General features: G+C 41.5%; 1 protein-coding gene across 1 annotated transcript in view; it reads right to left on the minus strand.

Annotated features, from left to right (window-relative positions):
* Positions 1-2978: 2978 nt before the first annotated feature.
* The window catches only part of LOC134542593 (uncharacterized), a 111954-nt gene continuing 99909 nt past the window's right edge, over positions 2979-15023 (minus strand). Inside the window, exon 2 of the mRNA XM_063386970.1 lies at positions 2979-5862. Coding sequence (XP_063243040.1) covers positions 4159-5862 — 1704 coding nt within the window. The 3' untranslated portion in view covers positions 2979-4158. The remainder of the gene's footprint in view (positions 5863-15023) is intronic.

Consider the following 15023-nt stretch of genomic DNA (forward strand, 5'->3'; position numbering starts at 1 on the left):
CATTGCTATGTATATAAAGACAGCCAGATTCGTGCGGTGGCAAATAAGGAGGGAAACTTGTATATTCTGGACGTAATCATGGAACAAGACTGCTTAGTGGTGGTACGCTCGTTGAGAGAGTGGCATGAAAGTTTATGTCATCAGAACCTGGACTATGTGAAAAGTGTCTTGAATCAAAACAATATTAAGTACTCAGACAACAGTGAGTCATGTGAAGCATGTCTGGAGGGAAAAATGAAGAAATTACCATTTGGTGAAAGCAAACAACACACTGATGCTCCATTGCAATTGGTACATGCTGATGTGTGTGGACCAATGGAGGTAGAGTCTGTGGGAGGGTCTCGATACTTTCTGCTACTGAAAGATGACTATTCAAATTACCGGCAAGTGTACTTTCTCAAGAGTAAATCTGAGGTGTCCCAGAAGCTGAAATACTACATACAGTTTTCGGAAAAAGCTACAGGTCTGCCTGTGAAAGTGCTTAGAAGTGATAATGGGGGAGAATTTGTGAATCAGGAAGTGAAAGCACTGCTTGAGGACCATGGGATACAACACCAGACAACAATACCTTATACACCAGAGCAAAATGGAAGAGCAGAACGGGACATTCGCACCTTAGTGGAAGCTGCTAGGTCAATGCTCAGTGGGAAAGGGCTTAACAAACAGCTATGGGCAGAAGCAGTAAATACAGCTGTGTATGTGTTAAATAGGACCTCAAAGGCTCGAGAAAATAATAAGACACCATATCAAGTCTGGGAAAGGAAAAATGTTGATTTGACAAAACTAATTCATGTGTTTGGAACAGAGGTATTTGTCCATATACCGAAAGAAAAGAGACTGAAGTGGGACCCAAAAGGAGAGAAAGGTGTTTTTGTTGGTTACGAAGATTCCAAAGGGTATCGAATTTACTTCAAAGACAAGAAGAAAGTTGAAATAAAAAGGGATGTGGTGTTTGTGAGACTAAAGGGACGTGAAACAAGGACTGAAACTGAAGTAGAAGACATTGAAATGATTGGCTTAGACCTGACTCAAGAAGATGAACAAATAAAATCAAATTCCAGTACTGATGAGGAAGACGTACAAAGTGAAGGAATGTCTTCTCCCTTTAAAGGTTTTGAGGATGCAGTGACTGAAGGAGACCAAAGAAAGGGGAGACCAGTTGAAGTGTCAAGCAGAGAAACCTCCAAAGATAAGCCACCTAAAACAGCAAGTGGACGGAGTGTAAGAAAGCCAGCGTGGTGTTCAGAGTACGATCTAGGACTCGTAGCAACTGATGCGGTACCGAAGAGTTACAAAGAGGCAATGAATAGGGAAGACTCACAATTTTGGAAGGAGGCAATTAAGGCCGAGCTTCAGCAGTTACATGAAAACAACACTTGGACGACCTTACCACAGGTGCCAGAAGGAAAAGAAGTAGTTAGTTCAAAATGGGTGTTCACAAAAAAGGGGACTGAAACTGGGGAAACTAAATACAAGGCAAGACTAGTGGCAAGAGGTTTCGAGCAAGAATGTGATGTGTATAACTTGTACGCTCCTGTGGCAAAACTTAAAACTTTCAGAGTGTTTATGAGTGTGGCCACCAAACTGAACTTACCAGTACAGCAAATGGATGTATGCAGTGCATTCCTGAACAGTGAAATTGATGAGGAACTCTATTTGAAATTACCAGAGGGTGTAAATTCAGAGTATCATGTTGGTAAACTAAATAAGTATATTTATGGCCTTAAAAATGCTCCCAAATTGTGGAACTCTAAATTTGATAAAGTAATGTCATCACTGGGTTTTGTACGTTCTGACAAAGATGCATGTGTTTATTCTAAATGTAAAGGCAACACCAAAACGTTTTTGTTGGTGTATGTTGATGATATTCTATATTTTGGAAATTGTAAAAATGAGCTCAGTCATCTTAGAGATGCACTATGTAACACCTTCAAAATGAAAGAGCTGGGTTGTGTAAAAAGGTTTCTAGGTATTGATGTCGAGCAGGATTTAGCTAGTAATCGTACAACCATAAGTCAGAAACAGTATCTGCAGAACTTACTTGAGTTGTATGGTATGTCAGAATGCAAACCTTTGTCCTTGCCCATCGACAGAAACTTCAAGTTTGAGTTATTGAAAAAGGAATGCTCAGAAAATAAGGAAATAGAGTCAAAGTGTAGAAAATTAGTTGGATCCTTAATGTATGCTGCAATGGGATCAAGACCTGATTTGTGTGCTGTTGTTACAATCTTAAGTAGATATCAGAACTGTGCAAGCACTTTACTTTACAAACTTCTGCAAAATGTTCTTAGATATATCAAGGGTACTTTAAATATGTGTTTAAATTACTATGGAAACAGGAATGATGATGTAGTAGGCTATGTGGACAGTGACTGGGGAGGCAGTGATGACTGTAAGTCTACAACTGGTTGTTGCTTTAAGGTTTTTGGCTGTACTGTTATCTGGTTTTCAAAAAAACAACAATCAGTGGCTCTGTCATCCACTGAAGCAGAATTTGTTGCTCTTAGTCAAGCTGCCAGTGAGGCTTGTTGGTTAAAAGACTTGTTGCATGATTTTAAAATAGAAGTTGGTCCCATCACTCTGTTAGAGGATAATCAGTCTACTATAAAGCTGGCACATATGGCCACTGACAACTCTAGAGTCAAACATCTAAAGATTAAGAAGTGTTTTGTAAAAGAGAAACTGTTTGAAAACATCATTAGGTTGGACTATGTTAATACCAGTGACCAACTAGGTGATATTTTTACTAAGCCTCTTGGTGGTGTACTGTTTGACAAATTTAGGAAATGATTGTTTGTGTCATAAAAATATTTTATTTAGGGGAGGTGTTATCGGCAATAAAGATATTTTGTGTCGTAGGTATAGTTGTAGCTACCGAGTTGGTAGCACTGCTTGAGTTTGTAGAGTTAGTAAATGGAGGAAAAGGAGTGTGGAAGAAATGACTGTTATTATGTGAATAAAAGGATATGGTTATCAGCATCATGGCGTGTCGTTTTTTTTTGTGAAATACTGACAACACATAGAACACCATAACTCTACCATATAACATGTATATGAGATCTGCACTAACACACTCTTATCAGACAATAACAGAATCGTTTAGGACAGCCAATATGGCTGCTATGAAGTCACAATTGAAGGGGGGCAGGCATGTCCCTATACGATTCTATGTGGGTGTTCAGAGGTAAGTATGTATGCTGATGGACATTGAAAAATTAAGGAAACCTCCCAATTTTTCTATAAGCACATCAATCGGGAATAGAGCCCAGAAAGTTTTAAGTCCGTGAAGTAAGTTCTTCCTGTCTTTAAAACGTTTGAATATTATTTACTTTATTTTAATTTATATGTAACTTTGCTTTACCTAAATCATTTTTGGATTCGTTTGTACCTAACCAAGTTCTCCAAGGTAAACTTTCATTTTCTTTACATGTTATTCATATCGTATACGTTCATCAAAATAGTGGCGTATCACGGTACAGCTTACAATTTTCTGAAATTCAAAACAGTGGACTTCCAGATAGTAGCTGTGTTTAAAGTCATGGTGGTTGTTGTGCAACCCTGAGGTGAATGACAAGCTTATTTACTATAGTTTTTTCTACCATCACATATTCAAGATTGCCGTTGCGAAGCCAAACATGGAAGATGGAAATTGGGACGTCACACATGTAAAATGGTGGTTGTAGCGTAATCCACGATAGTGAACTGACAATCATTATCTTTCGGCATCGGTACCAGAATAGGCTATTACATATTATTGAAGCTGCTTTAATGAAGAATAATATTAAATTGTTTTTAATTTAATAAAGCTACGAAGATATGATTGTTCAATATTTGAGAAAGAAAAACCAGCATTTCCATAAATGTTAAAATATATGAAAACTTTAAATCAATTAATAAATTATCTATTAAACAATGAAACACACTTAGCATTTATATTAAAGAAAAATAAAGTCTTGACAACATTTTTTTTGCTTATTGAAGAAACGATTGATTTTATGGCACATTATTTAAACAGTAGCGTATCTTAGCCTTCAGTGACATTTTTGGTTCCATGCTCAGTGTATGTTGCAATCGAGGAGCCAGTGGCAGTTTCAACCGGAGCACACAGTCCCTCGCATCATCGTGCATCGAGCACCGGCCCGGTGGAAGGTGGGGTCCTCACAAAGACAGGAACTTGACGAGAGCGTCGTAGATGAGACGAGGGTTGATGGTGCCGTCAGCAGTGTACCGCACTCCCCGGAGACTTCCATCGTCGTGGCTGACGACGCCGTACTCGCCCACGATGAAGCCGTCCTGAGTTCTCTCCTCCACTCGGTACTTGCGGAAGTTCCTCCCCTCCACGACGTAGCCGAACTTGTGGTTCGGGTCGCTCATGTCCTTGGTGTCTACGACGCCCAGGCTGCTGTCCACCTGGCCGGCCGAGTCCCCTGCATGGGCGCCTGGGGTGACACTGGGGGGAGTCTGCACTCCGTGCGTCCGCCCGCTGGTCATCACGCTCACGGACTCGTCCACCTCGTAGTTCTGCTCCGGACTGCCGAAGATGGCCTCCACCGGCCCGAACCTGGCCTCCGTCCGCTCGAAGTTCCTCTCGGCGGGCTCCTGGTGGTAGCTGCCTTCTGCGTGGAGGCTCTTCTGTGTGCGCACACTGTCGATCCTGCTCACCTCGAGGCTGTCCACATCCTGCGACTCCTTACGATCATGTCCTGGATTAGTGTCCACGTTCCTTCCATTCACATCTCTGGGAATATCTTCCTGAGGGGAGACACCATCGTGCCTGGTAAACACTCTCTGTTGCACAGTTTCTGCTGCCGAGGACGGGTTAGTGTAAGTTGAAGGCTTACTCATGAACATCACTCTGCTGTTGGAAGTATCCTTGGAAATACTTGTTTCATAGTTTGGTGGTGGTGTCTGGGGAGAATTGTTACTTTGGGGAGGAGAAGTGAATACGATCTCATGTTGATAGAGGGGTTTTGGTTCTTCGTTAGTGACCTCCGAGGATAAAGGTTGTCCCTCCTCCACATTGAGCTGACTGCGTTGGAATGCTGTAGCGGCAGGTTTTATTTCAGTCACCAGATGTGCTGGTTCCGGGGGCTTGTGCATCGCATCTTCAGCGTCTCTATGTCCCGAAAACGCATCAAGAAATGTGCCGAAAATATCTTTACCATTGACCATTCTGCCTTCTTTAGCGGTGTCTTGTGACCTGGTGGTTATTACGGTGGCCTGAGCAAGTGATGATGAAACCTTTACAGAGACCGTCTGATGGGTTCGATTTTCATTTTGAAGTGAGCCATTCGCTGCTTCTCCAATTAAATCTGTTTTGGTGATTATGATATCCAAAGGATTTATCAGTTTTTCATCAGACATTGTTTTTGAGTGATTTTGAAAAGTGGCAAATGGTTTGAAGCCACTATCGCTCTGGGAGCGATTAGTAAATGAAGGAAGTGTTGTATTATACTGTATGATGACTAGCGGAGCGTTTTTCTCAAAGGTCTTGGTGGTGTTGCTGACGAGGTCCGATTCACTTACACTGCTTCTAGCTGTATCAGGCACCAGTGTAATTGCTACAGAGTCTCCTGAACTATCACCGTGTTTCAGTGCGCCAGGAACATCTTCCAGAGATTCGGCAGGAGAATCTGGAGAGTTCCCAGCGCGCAGGTTGAGCCTGGGGCCTCGGGCGAGACCTGGCGAGTCCAAGGACTCGGTGAGCTGGTCTGTCTGGGCGGGGAGTCGGCGGGGCTTAGCGGCGCCGATGAACACCGACAGGAAGTCACTCCCCGAGATGACGTCATCCGGGGCTGACTTGGCTAGTGCGGTTCTGGCGATGGGGAACGCGAGAGAGTGCCGCATGAGGCAGCACAACACCTGCGAACATAAGATAAACACTTCAGCCTTACTTCACCTAGTGACCGCATGACTGCAGCCGAAACAGTACAATATCACAGCATTGAGCTCATAATAAACTAAATGAGCAACTTTTTTTACACTTCAGATACCAACAAAAAAAATATCCAGTATATTTTACTACATAAGTAATAATAATTTTTACAACGAAAATAATAATTTAAAAAATTTAATGTATAGTTTTTTAACATCTTAAAACTTAAAAGTTCAACATTTTCCACTAAATTTTAGTAATATGTTTGAACACAAGAAAATATGTAATATTTAACTTTGTGATAACACTATTTCACTACCACAGAAGACCAACACTGACAAAGAAAACTACGAAAATACATCAAAAAGACGAAACAATTAGATATTGTCCAACATTTAAGTAAACACATACATTATAGAATTCTGCAGAAAGAGTTAAATTGTTAAGATTAAAATATGAAGAAAAAATCGAAAGAAAGCTTTTTAACGAATAAAAAATTTATGGAGCTATGGCGGTAAATACTGACAACAAATTAAAAGTTTTGTAAGACCTAAAGAATCCGCAAATACGCATAAATATTGATATGTCACAAATAAGGCCACAAGAACCACACAGGGGAAAACAGTTTCTACGATTCGGGAAAAATGATCCGTTCCCAACATCACCACTTTACAGCCAAGCTGCTCATACTCTCATTACTAAAGCCTACAATGATAAGATAAGTTAATGTTTCAAGAATATGTAGAAAAATGAGGTGTTCATCCATAGTTCTAAATATCTCTGGAGCAAACCTGAAAATGTGTACTATTATTATTTTTAACAACCAATTATAAAAACTTAACAAAATATTACATTTTAAAAACATTTTGAACATATCTACATATCCTACATACTATCTACAAAAAAAATGTTATGGCTGTAAAAACATATTTTAACATTTTCTATCTTTTACATACCTACAACGCACTCACATAGTTATACAATCGATATAGTTTACTTAAAAATATTTGTATTTAATTTACACTGATTTTTGTTGCTTCAGACTCAATTTAGATTAAATGTTAAATATTTTACTTTTACAAAAAAATTAACGCTTTATGACAGTAAATAGTAATAGAAGTATGTTGTATTCCGAATTTGAAATTTTTCACTTGTAAGACATCTACTGTGATCAAAAGACGTGAATTTAGGCTCAGAAATAAAGATATAGCATCTGTCCACCAAAATATAAAAGTTAGAGAAAAACTATTTTTGACAAATGATGTATTAATAAAAACTATATAAAATTAAATTCTATAAAATATTTTAAATATACTATTAATTCTTTAGGAAAATTTTTATTTCCGGAACAATAATATTCATACTAATATTAATAATTAAAAAACGTGGATATAAAAGATATATGGAATTATTAATAAAGCATGCTTTTTAATTACTACACAGCGGATAAGATAATTGAAGCATAAAATTGCAATATAATACTAAATTATGTTATTATTTTATGCTAATATTTCCATGTGAACGAGTTGGAATTTTGTTCCTGGAACCCAATTCAAAATAAATTGATTTAATATTAGTTTATTAAATAAAATTCCGAAACGCCTTTGTTTTATAATCAATGGTATAGTCAGATACACAGGCTTAGCTGTAATGCTACAAAGGTCCTTGTTGTTTGAATAATGTAGGTGGTCGCGTAAATTTCATTAGGAATGAAACCATTTAAATAAAGCATTTAATTTTCCATCGTCATCATTTAGTACTGACATGAATGGTAAGTGTCAGATATTTCAGTCTTTTACTGGACTGGAACTTGTTTTCTCTTACGAACATGGAATGAATTTTCTCAAATATTTTAATGAACTTACTCTTCTTGAGAATGTTATTGGTGCTGAACGTAGGACTTATGAACTTAAAACGTAACCTTTGAGCTAATAAGGCCTTAAATTAATTCAGACCATGTTGAAATCTTACATCCCACTTAAAAGTTGATGTTCTTAAAAAGTTTTTTTTTATAAAATATTTACACAATGGTGGCTTTTTACTGTTGAATTCAGAAAGCTTTTGCACATTCGTCCTTTTTAAAATAAATTTATGTTACAGTTGCAGACTACCCAAATATTAAAACACATTTCTTACTGTTAAAAAATTTTAAGAATAATTTGATGTTTAAAAACTTTTCCAAGAATTATGTCCCTTCTGTCCAAGTAATAATTTTTCATGCTTATACATAAGAGGGCAAAAGGCGTGTATCGGTTTTGAAGGGCTATTAAAAAAATATAGCAACTTACAGAAATTATGTTTATTTTATTGGAATCAGTATACATCCACATTTTTAAATCAAGTTCTGAAGACCACATCATGAATATGGTAGCCATCAGCAACGATGCATTGATTAAGGAGATTTCGGAACTCTTCGAACATTTTTCGGCACATTTCGAGGGGTATAGTTATTTTCTCCGAAATTTACATTTTCAGCTTTTCAAGGTGTGGGGACGATGTTTGAAAACCTTTTTATTGAGGTAACCCCACAGGAAAAAGTCACAAACGCTCAAATTCGAGGTCCGAGCTGATCAGAGTCCCCAACGGAAGGACCTTAAGTTTTTTACTGGCTACGACGATATAAGGATCACCTAATTTGACTCATCTGATACATAGGTCATGTAAGTGCCTATTTTTTGAGATCTTGATGGCAAGTGTACCATTTTTAAAAGCGAACTTGATTAGAGTGTTACCATCGTCTACGGGAACCCTGACCGCAGCGTCGACGACGGTGAAGCAGATTCCGTTGGATTCCTCGATGACAACCACGGAGACCTTGATGGAAGCTGTACCATCGGCTGCGGAGATCTCGTCAGTGAGGACGCAGATCCCGATGGAATGTTTATCATCTTCATCAACAACAATAGAGTAGACTTAAACAGGCCGGGTTCCACCAACAGAAGAGACTTAAATTTCTACAGTGATGGCTGTGGAGGAAACCTCGATGAAGGAGACTTAAATGGTTGATGATTCGTCGACAATTAACGAACATCGTTGCCGTTATGGTGAAGAGATACTGTCAACAAAAAAAACAGTAATGTTCGACAACACGAGAAGCGAGAATTTGCTAAGATTCCATCCTCGTAAAATGTTTGGCTGCAAGAAATTCCATAAGTAGTTGGCCAGAAAAAGATGATATGAATACGCTTTGAAGGCATGTCGAGGACGTGCTGCAAGACCGAAAATAAAGTTTTCACTGAAACAACGATACAACCTTTAACCTTGACCTTGACCTTTGAACTTGACCCCGGTGGCCATCTTGGATCCGCCATCTTTAAATCGAGCGCCCCACTCATTATGATGAAATTTTCGTCTGACCGCCATATTGATTTTTTCTGTTCCACTGGAGGCTGCCATCTTGGATGCCGTCGACTTTGTATCTGTTGTTTGTTCCTAGAGAGCGCCAGCGTCGCTCTTGATTTTTTTTGTTATTCTGGAGGCCGTCATCTTGGATATCGTTGACTTTGTTTCTGCTGTTTGTTCATAGAGAGCGCCAGCGTCGCTCTGTCTCATCACATAAGGTCGATGTTCCATTACCTACCATAGCAATTATTGTCCTTATCGACATATTAAATTAAATTTTTTATGCAAAATACATTGGAAGCGCTGTGATTCAAACCATCGCAGCTCTGATCCCTAGGTTGGAAAACATACGCCTTTAACCGCACGGCCATCGAGACATTTACCAGACTGAGAATTAAATAAGTTTGCCCCTATATATAAAAATAACATGAATGTTCGGACTTGTAATTTTTTTTAATTTGAAGTAATAATATCATCACCTGTTCGAGACAGAACCACCATCTTGTATCAAGACGTAACTGTTGCATTTATCGTTACGGTCGCCATCTTGAAAATCCGTAATTTTAATGCTAGGAATCCTGAAAAAATTCCAAAAAATATTTAAAAAATTGCCTATTTCATATGTTTAGTTACTTAAACGATTTCGGTCCTCAGTTCGATTCCCGATGAGAGTAAACCGGTAGTTTATTAATATATTATAAAAAATTTCAATTAAAAGTAATAAAAACGTCTTATGCCACACCCGACAGTTTCAATTATGTCACCACTGCATTAGTTATCGTTACGGATTCCATCTTAAAATTTTTTATTTACTATCAGATTTTAATGAAAAAAGTTTAAAATTCATCAAACAAATTACTAATTAATATACTGAACGATTAGATCGATTCCCGTCCTTGGTTCGAACCAGGTAAGAGAAAAAAATAAAAAAACGACAGATCCTTCCTCCAGGGAAGCCACCTGCATACTGACCTCCCACCAAAAATACCAATCTCTATATCGTCAGCTAGTATGACATCATGTCCGCCATCTTGTCTTCGTCCGCTGGAGGTCACCATCGTGTGTTCGTCTGCTCGAGTGCGCTGATGCCATGTTAATGTAATTTTTGGTTCACCATACATTTAACCTCGACTGTTGGCATGAAACTTTGACCTTTAACTTTGACCTTGAACTTGAAATTTGACCTTGACCTTGATTTGACATTGACGACCATCTTAGATTCGCCATTTTGTGTTTAGTACTCGCTTCCAGGAAATATATCACCTGCTGGAGGACATTGCCACCATCGTTTTCATCTGTGTGTGTACTTGTCTAATAGAGTGGATGGCCATCATATTAGTTTAAGTTTTACCCGCTAGAGTGCAGTTATCATTTATTATTACTGAGGCGCCCGCCATATTGATATTTGTGCGCCATATTGGAATGTGTAATTGCTTAGCTAGAAATTCGGAAAAAGTTCAAAATTCATTAAAAATAACATTAATATACTGATTGATTCGATCAGTTCTTGTCCTCTAAAACTTTCATGTACAAATAGACCAAGCGTCTTCGGACCGCAAGACCGGGTCATGAACAATGGCAGACATATAGACCAGTCTTATTCGAACCTCATGACCTTCTTCGATGTCAGATAATTATTTGATTAAACCAACGTAACATGTTTTACGCTTACAAGAAGACCAAGAATCCCTGAAAAAATGGTTTATCAAGACAAAGAGGTTTTGGACTAGTAAACATTCAGAGATACTGCAGATTTTAATACGCACAATCAACAAAAAGGAAGCACATTTGGAAGCACAGTCATCGAAAAGGAAGCACATTTGGAAGCACAATCATCGAAAAGGAAGCACATTTGGAAGCACATTCAACGAAAACGGAAGCACAATCAACGAACATGCAATACACACATAGGACATGTATTTGAAAAAAATGAACACATATGGACTAAATTGGTGTGATACGACCTCGCCAATATACAATAGGCTCCAACAGCTCTTAGTGCTCCAAGTACTACAACTGCTCCAATAGCTACAACTGCTCCAATAGCTACAACTGCTCCAATAGTTCAAACTGGCTACAATAGCTCCATTCCGCAGCGAGAGTTACCTTATTTCTTGCAAAAAAAACGTTTCAGAAGTAGTTCCGTTTCTTGTCTGCAGATGTCGCCATGTGTTGTGTTGAGGTAGAAATTATTTTTATTTCTTTTAAGTGAGATGCGATCTGCTCATTAATTAACGATCGCAAAACAAGGGAGTTTTCGCTAGACAATAAGGAAGTTCGTCTTGCAATCTAGTGCTTTCCAGCTGTCTCAAGACATATTATTTGACTAAGTAATGGATTTTTTTACAAATACATGATAAAAAATATTTTTAGTGATAATTTGGTATGAGTAATTCAAAATTTCAATGTAACTCAAAATAAAATTGCGTGACTCATTAAGTAAAAAAATATTTTCATGCAGAGATCAATTTCCCAGAAATAACCAGAAGCACACTCAGAATATCAGCAGAAGTATCCACACGAATAATGAGCTAACGAAGAATACCATCAAAATATTACCAGGAATAATCAGGAGCACAAAGAGAAAACTAATGCATGCTTTTTTTAATATAGCAAAACCACAGAGAAATAATAATAAAAATAAAAATGAGAATAATAAAAAAATAAATATCGTTACAGGAACGGGTAGTCAATTGTTTATTTACAAGCTCCAAGAGCAGCGTTGCTATAAACAATGTCTCTCTCTCTCGCTCATGTTGGTTATTGTAGGAGTTAGAACCTTTCGTTGAAAGTTCATGAGTGGAGAATCTGCCGTGTTGACACGGAGATATTCTGCGATATCAGACAGTTCCTGCGATGTGCACTGTCGAGATCTGCCAGATGGATCGCGGTGTGAGAGTTCCCGTGGCGGGTGGAAGCGGGGAGATGTCCTGAGGTGCTGAAGGTGCTGGGTCAGCACCGTGCACCTGGTGCGCAGGGTCGGCGGCGAGGACGACGGGTGCAGCTACGCCCTGAAGGAGCCGCTGTCCAGGTCCTCCTGAAGGAGCGGCGAGTGCTGGAGGCTGCCTCCTGCTGCTGCACTGCGCCGGCCGGGCGGAGCAGGCGGCCTTCTTCGAGGTCGACCCCGCGGCGGGAGGCGACCTCACCCCCGTGCTGCAGGACCTGGGGTTCCTGCCCCTATCATCCAGTTTCCTAGGCCTGTAAATTTAAAGGGAGTTCAGCGCTTCTTGGGTATGTTAGGTTATTTTTCCAGGTTCATTAATAATTTTGCTTCCTTATCTGCTCCCCTAAATATCTTACGTAAGACGGATTCAGTTTTTGAGTGGGGCTCCGAACAAGAGAAATCTTTTCAGGCGCTCAAGTCTTGCATGGCTTCACCCCCAGTGCTCATGCTACCCGATTTTAGTAAACGGTTTGCCGTTCAGGTTTATGCCTCTCACAATGCGCTTGGAGCCGTCCTAAGACACCTTGAGCAAGGCCAGATTAGGCCCATTGCCTATGCTAGTCACTCGCTATCGGAGTCTGAGCAGCGATTAGGTGTCTATGAGAAGGCCCTGGACACCCTCCACTCGCTCGGCACGAGTCACCGAGACGTAAACACTCACAGATTATTCCGACCCCTCCCACATATGCGCCCTTATAGGGTAAGGTGGGAGTAACATTCCAGTTCTCTTTGATTTTAACATTCCAGAGCTTTTAAATTAAAACAGAACTGTGAGGGATCGCTCCCTGTTGTTGATTGGGAGGGTATTAGAGCTTCGGCACTGACCAGCGGCTGGGGCCACCAACCCAGCATAGTCGCCGCCTCAGCCTCTCTACCGCGCTCAGCTGACCAGACAGTTGGCTGTGTCCTGTGTCCTAACACTTTATCAGCACTACTGTAGCCTTCCCCGATCTCCCACATCACGCTGGGATCCGGTGAACCCGTGGTCTTGTGGAGGCCCTATCCAAACGGCATTGTCCTCTTCATTTAAGGCGATGCTATGACCCGAGGTTGAGGCTACCCATCCCAACATGGTCACCACGACGATTCGCCCCCAGCAGCGGTTCCCACGTGGAGGCAGAGGATTGCCGCTTGGTGCGGAGAGGCTATGTATTCGCATCCTTGCACCCATCCCGTGGGCCTGTTGGATCATGTCTCGGATACCAGAGCCGGCAACAGCTCCGATACCTCAGGGTACAATCACCTTCCCCGCAGGGTCAGGCCCATTCCCGCCTGTCTGACTAACAAGTTGTTTCGGGCCGAAGCCCGGCCGAGCCTCACCACCTCCACCTCCTAGGACTGAACCCGTTAGGGTATACCAGGAGCACTAACTTTTCTTCTTTTCATCCAGATGTCAGCTGCTGTTTTGCTGGGCACCTGGATGTTGGCCTCAGATGTTCTATTTGCCATGTTTTGGAATGGTGTGAACCATTCTTTTGCCTCAACCAGAAACAACTTATCCATTCCGACAGCGTGCTGGTGGACGGCGAGGGCAACGTGGTGCTGTGCTCGGGCGCCGGTGGAGGAAGGCCGCTCCTTCTGCGGCACGACTGAGTGCTTGGCGCCCGAGGTGCACCGCCGCCGTGGACATCTGGGGCTCGAGCCTGCCCTTCCACCCGGAGGACGAGGGTCGTCAACCAGGAGCCGCACTGCCCGCCGTGCCAGACTTGCTCAGGAGGGCTGACAGCACACCTGGCAGAGGTAACGGCGCACTCTTTCTTCCAGGGCCTTGACTGGAACAATCTGCCGACCACCCCCCCCCCCCCCTGGCGAGGAGAGAAGGGCCGGGGTGTGCTGCAGACAGCTCAGAGTAGGAGGGTGGCGTAGAGGTTGCCGAGCTGAAACGATACCTGCCGGGGTTCGACCTCGCTCCGTCAAACCACCAGCAGTCCTCGTCCAGTCCGCAGCCTGGCTCGTCGGCGAGGTAGCCCACGACAGCCCGATTAGGTCTTCTGAAGACGAATGTGTGAGGAACTAAGATTTCAGGACGATGACAATTACGAAGATAAAGTGAGGACAAACCGAAGAGAAAGCCTTTGATGGTCGTGATTGGTGGATTTTTTTTTCTTCATAATCTGAGAAAGCTGCTTTGTTGTTTTTATGTGCGGACTAGGTGGAGGAAGGTTTTATTTTTCTGGACCAGACTTTAAAATTGTAGAGATGGAACTGTATTATATTGGTGTAGCTCAGTCGCAGAAATAGCTTCTTCCCAGCATTATAAATTGTGGTGATAGAACTGTCTCTGTGATATTTGTGCAGCCCAGTTGGAGAAAACTGGATCAAGAGGCAGACAGCTGGAGAAAGAGGCAGACAGCTGGGGCAAGAGGCAGACAGCTGTGACAAGAGGCAGACAGCTGGAGCAAGATGCAGACAGTTGTAGCATGAGGCAGACAGTTGGAGCATGAGGCAGACGGAGCATGAGGCAGACAGTTGGAGCATGACGCAGACAGCTGAAGCATGAGGCAGACAACTGGAGCAAGAGTGAGAGAGACAGCTGTAGCAAGAGTGAGGGAAACAGCTGTAGCAAGAGTGAGAGAGCTGCAGCAAGAGTGAGAGATACAGCTGCAGCAAGAGTGAGAGAGATAGCTATAACAAGAGTGAGAGAGACAGCTGTAGCAAGAGTAAGAGAGACAGACGGAGAAAGAGAGAGACAGCTGGAACACGAGAAAGAGACATCTGGTGCAAGAAAGAGAGAAACAGCTGGAACAAGAGAGAGAGAGAGAGAAACAGCTGGAGCAATAGAGAGACAGCTGGAGCAAGAGAGATAGCTGGGGCAAGAGGCAGACAGCTGGAGCAAGAGGCAGAAAGACAGCTGGAGCAAGA

The sequence above is a fragment of the Bacillus rossius genome, assembly GCF_032445375.1.
Source record: "Bacillus rossius redtenbacheri isolate Brsri chromosome 9 unlocalized genomic scaffold, Brsri_v3 Brsri_v3_scf9_1, whole genome shotgun sequence".
Taxonomy (NCBI): domain Eukaryota; kingdom Metazoa; phylum Arthropoda; class Insecta; order Phasmatodea; family Bacillidae; genus Bacillus; species Bacillus rossius.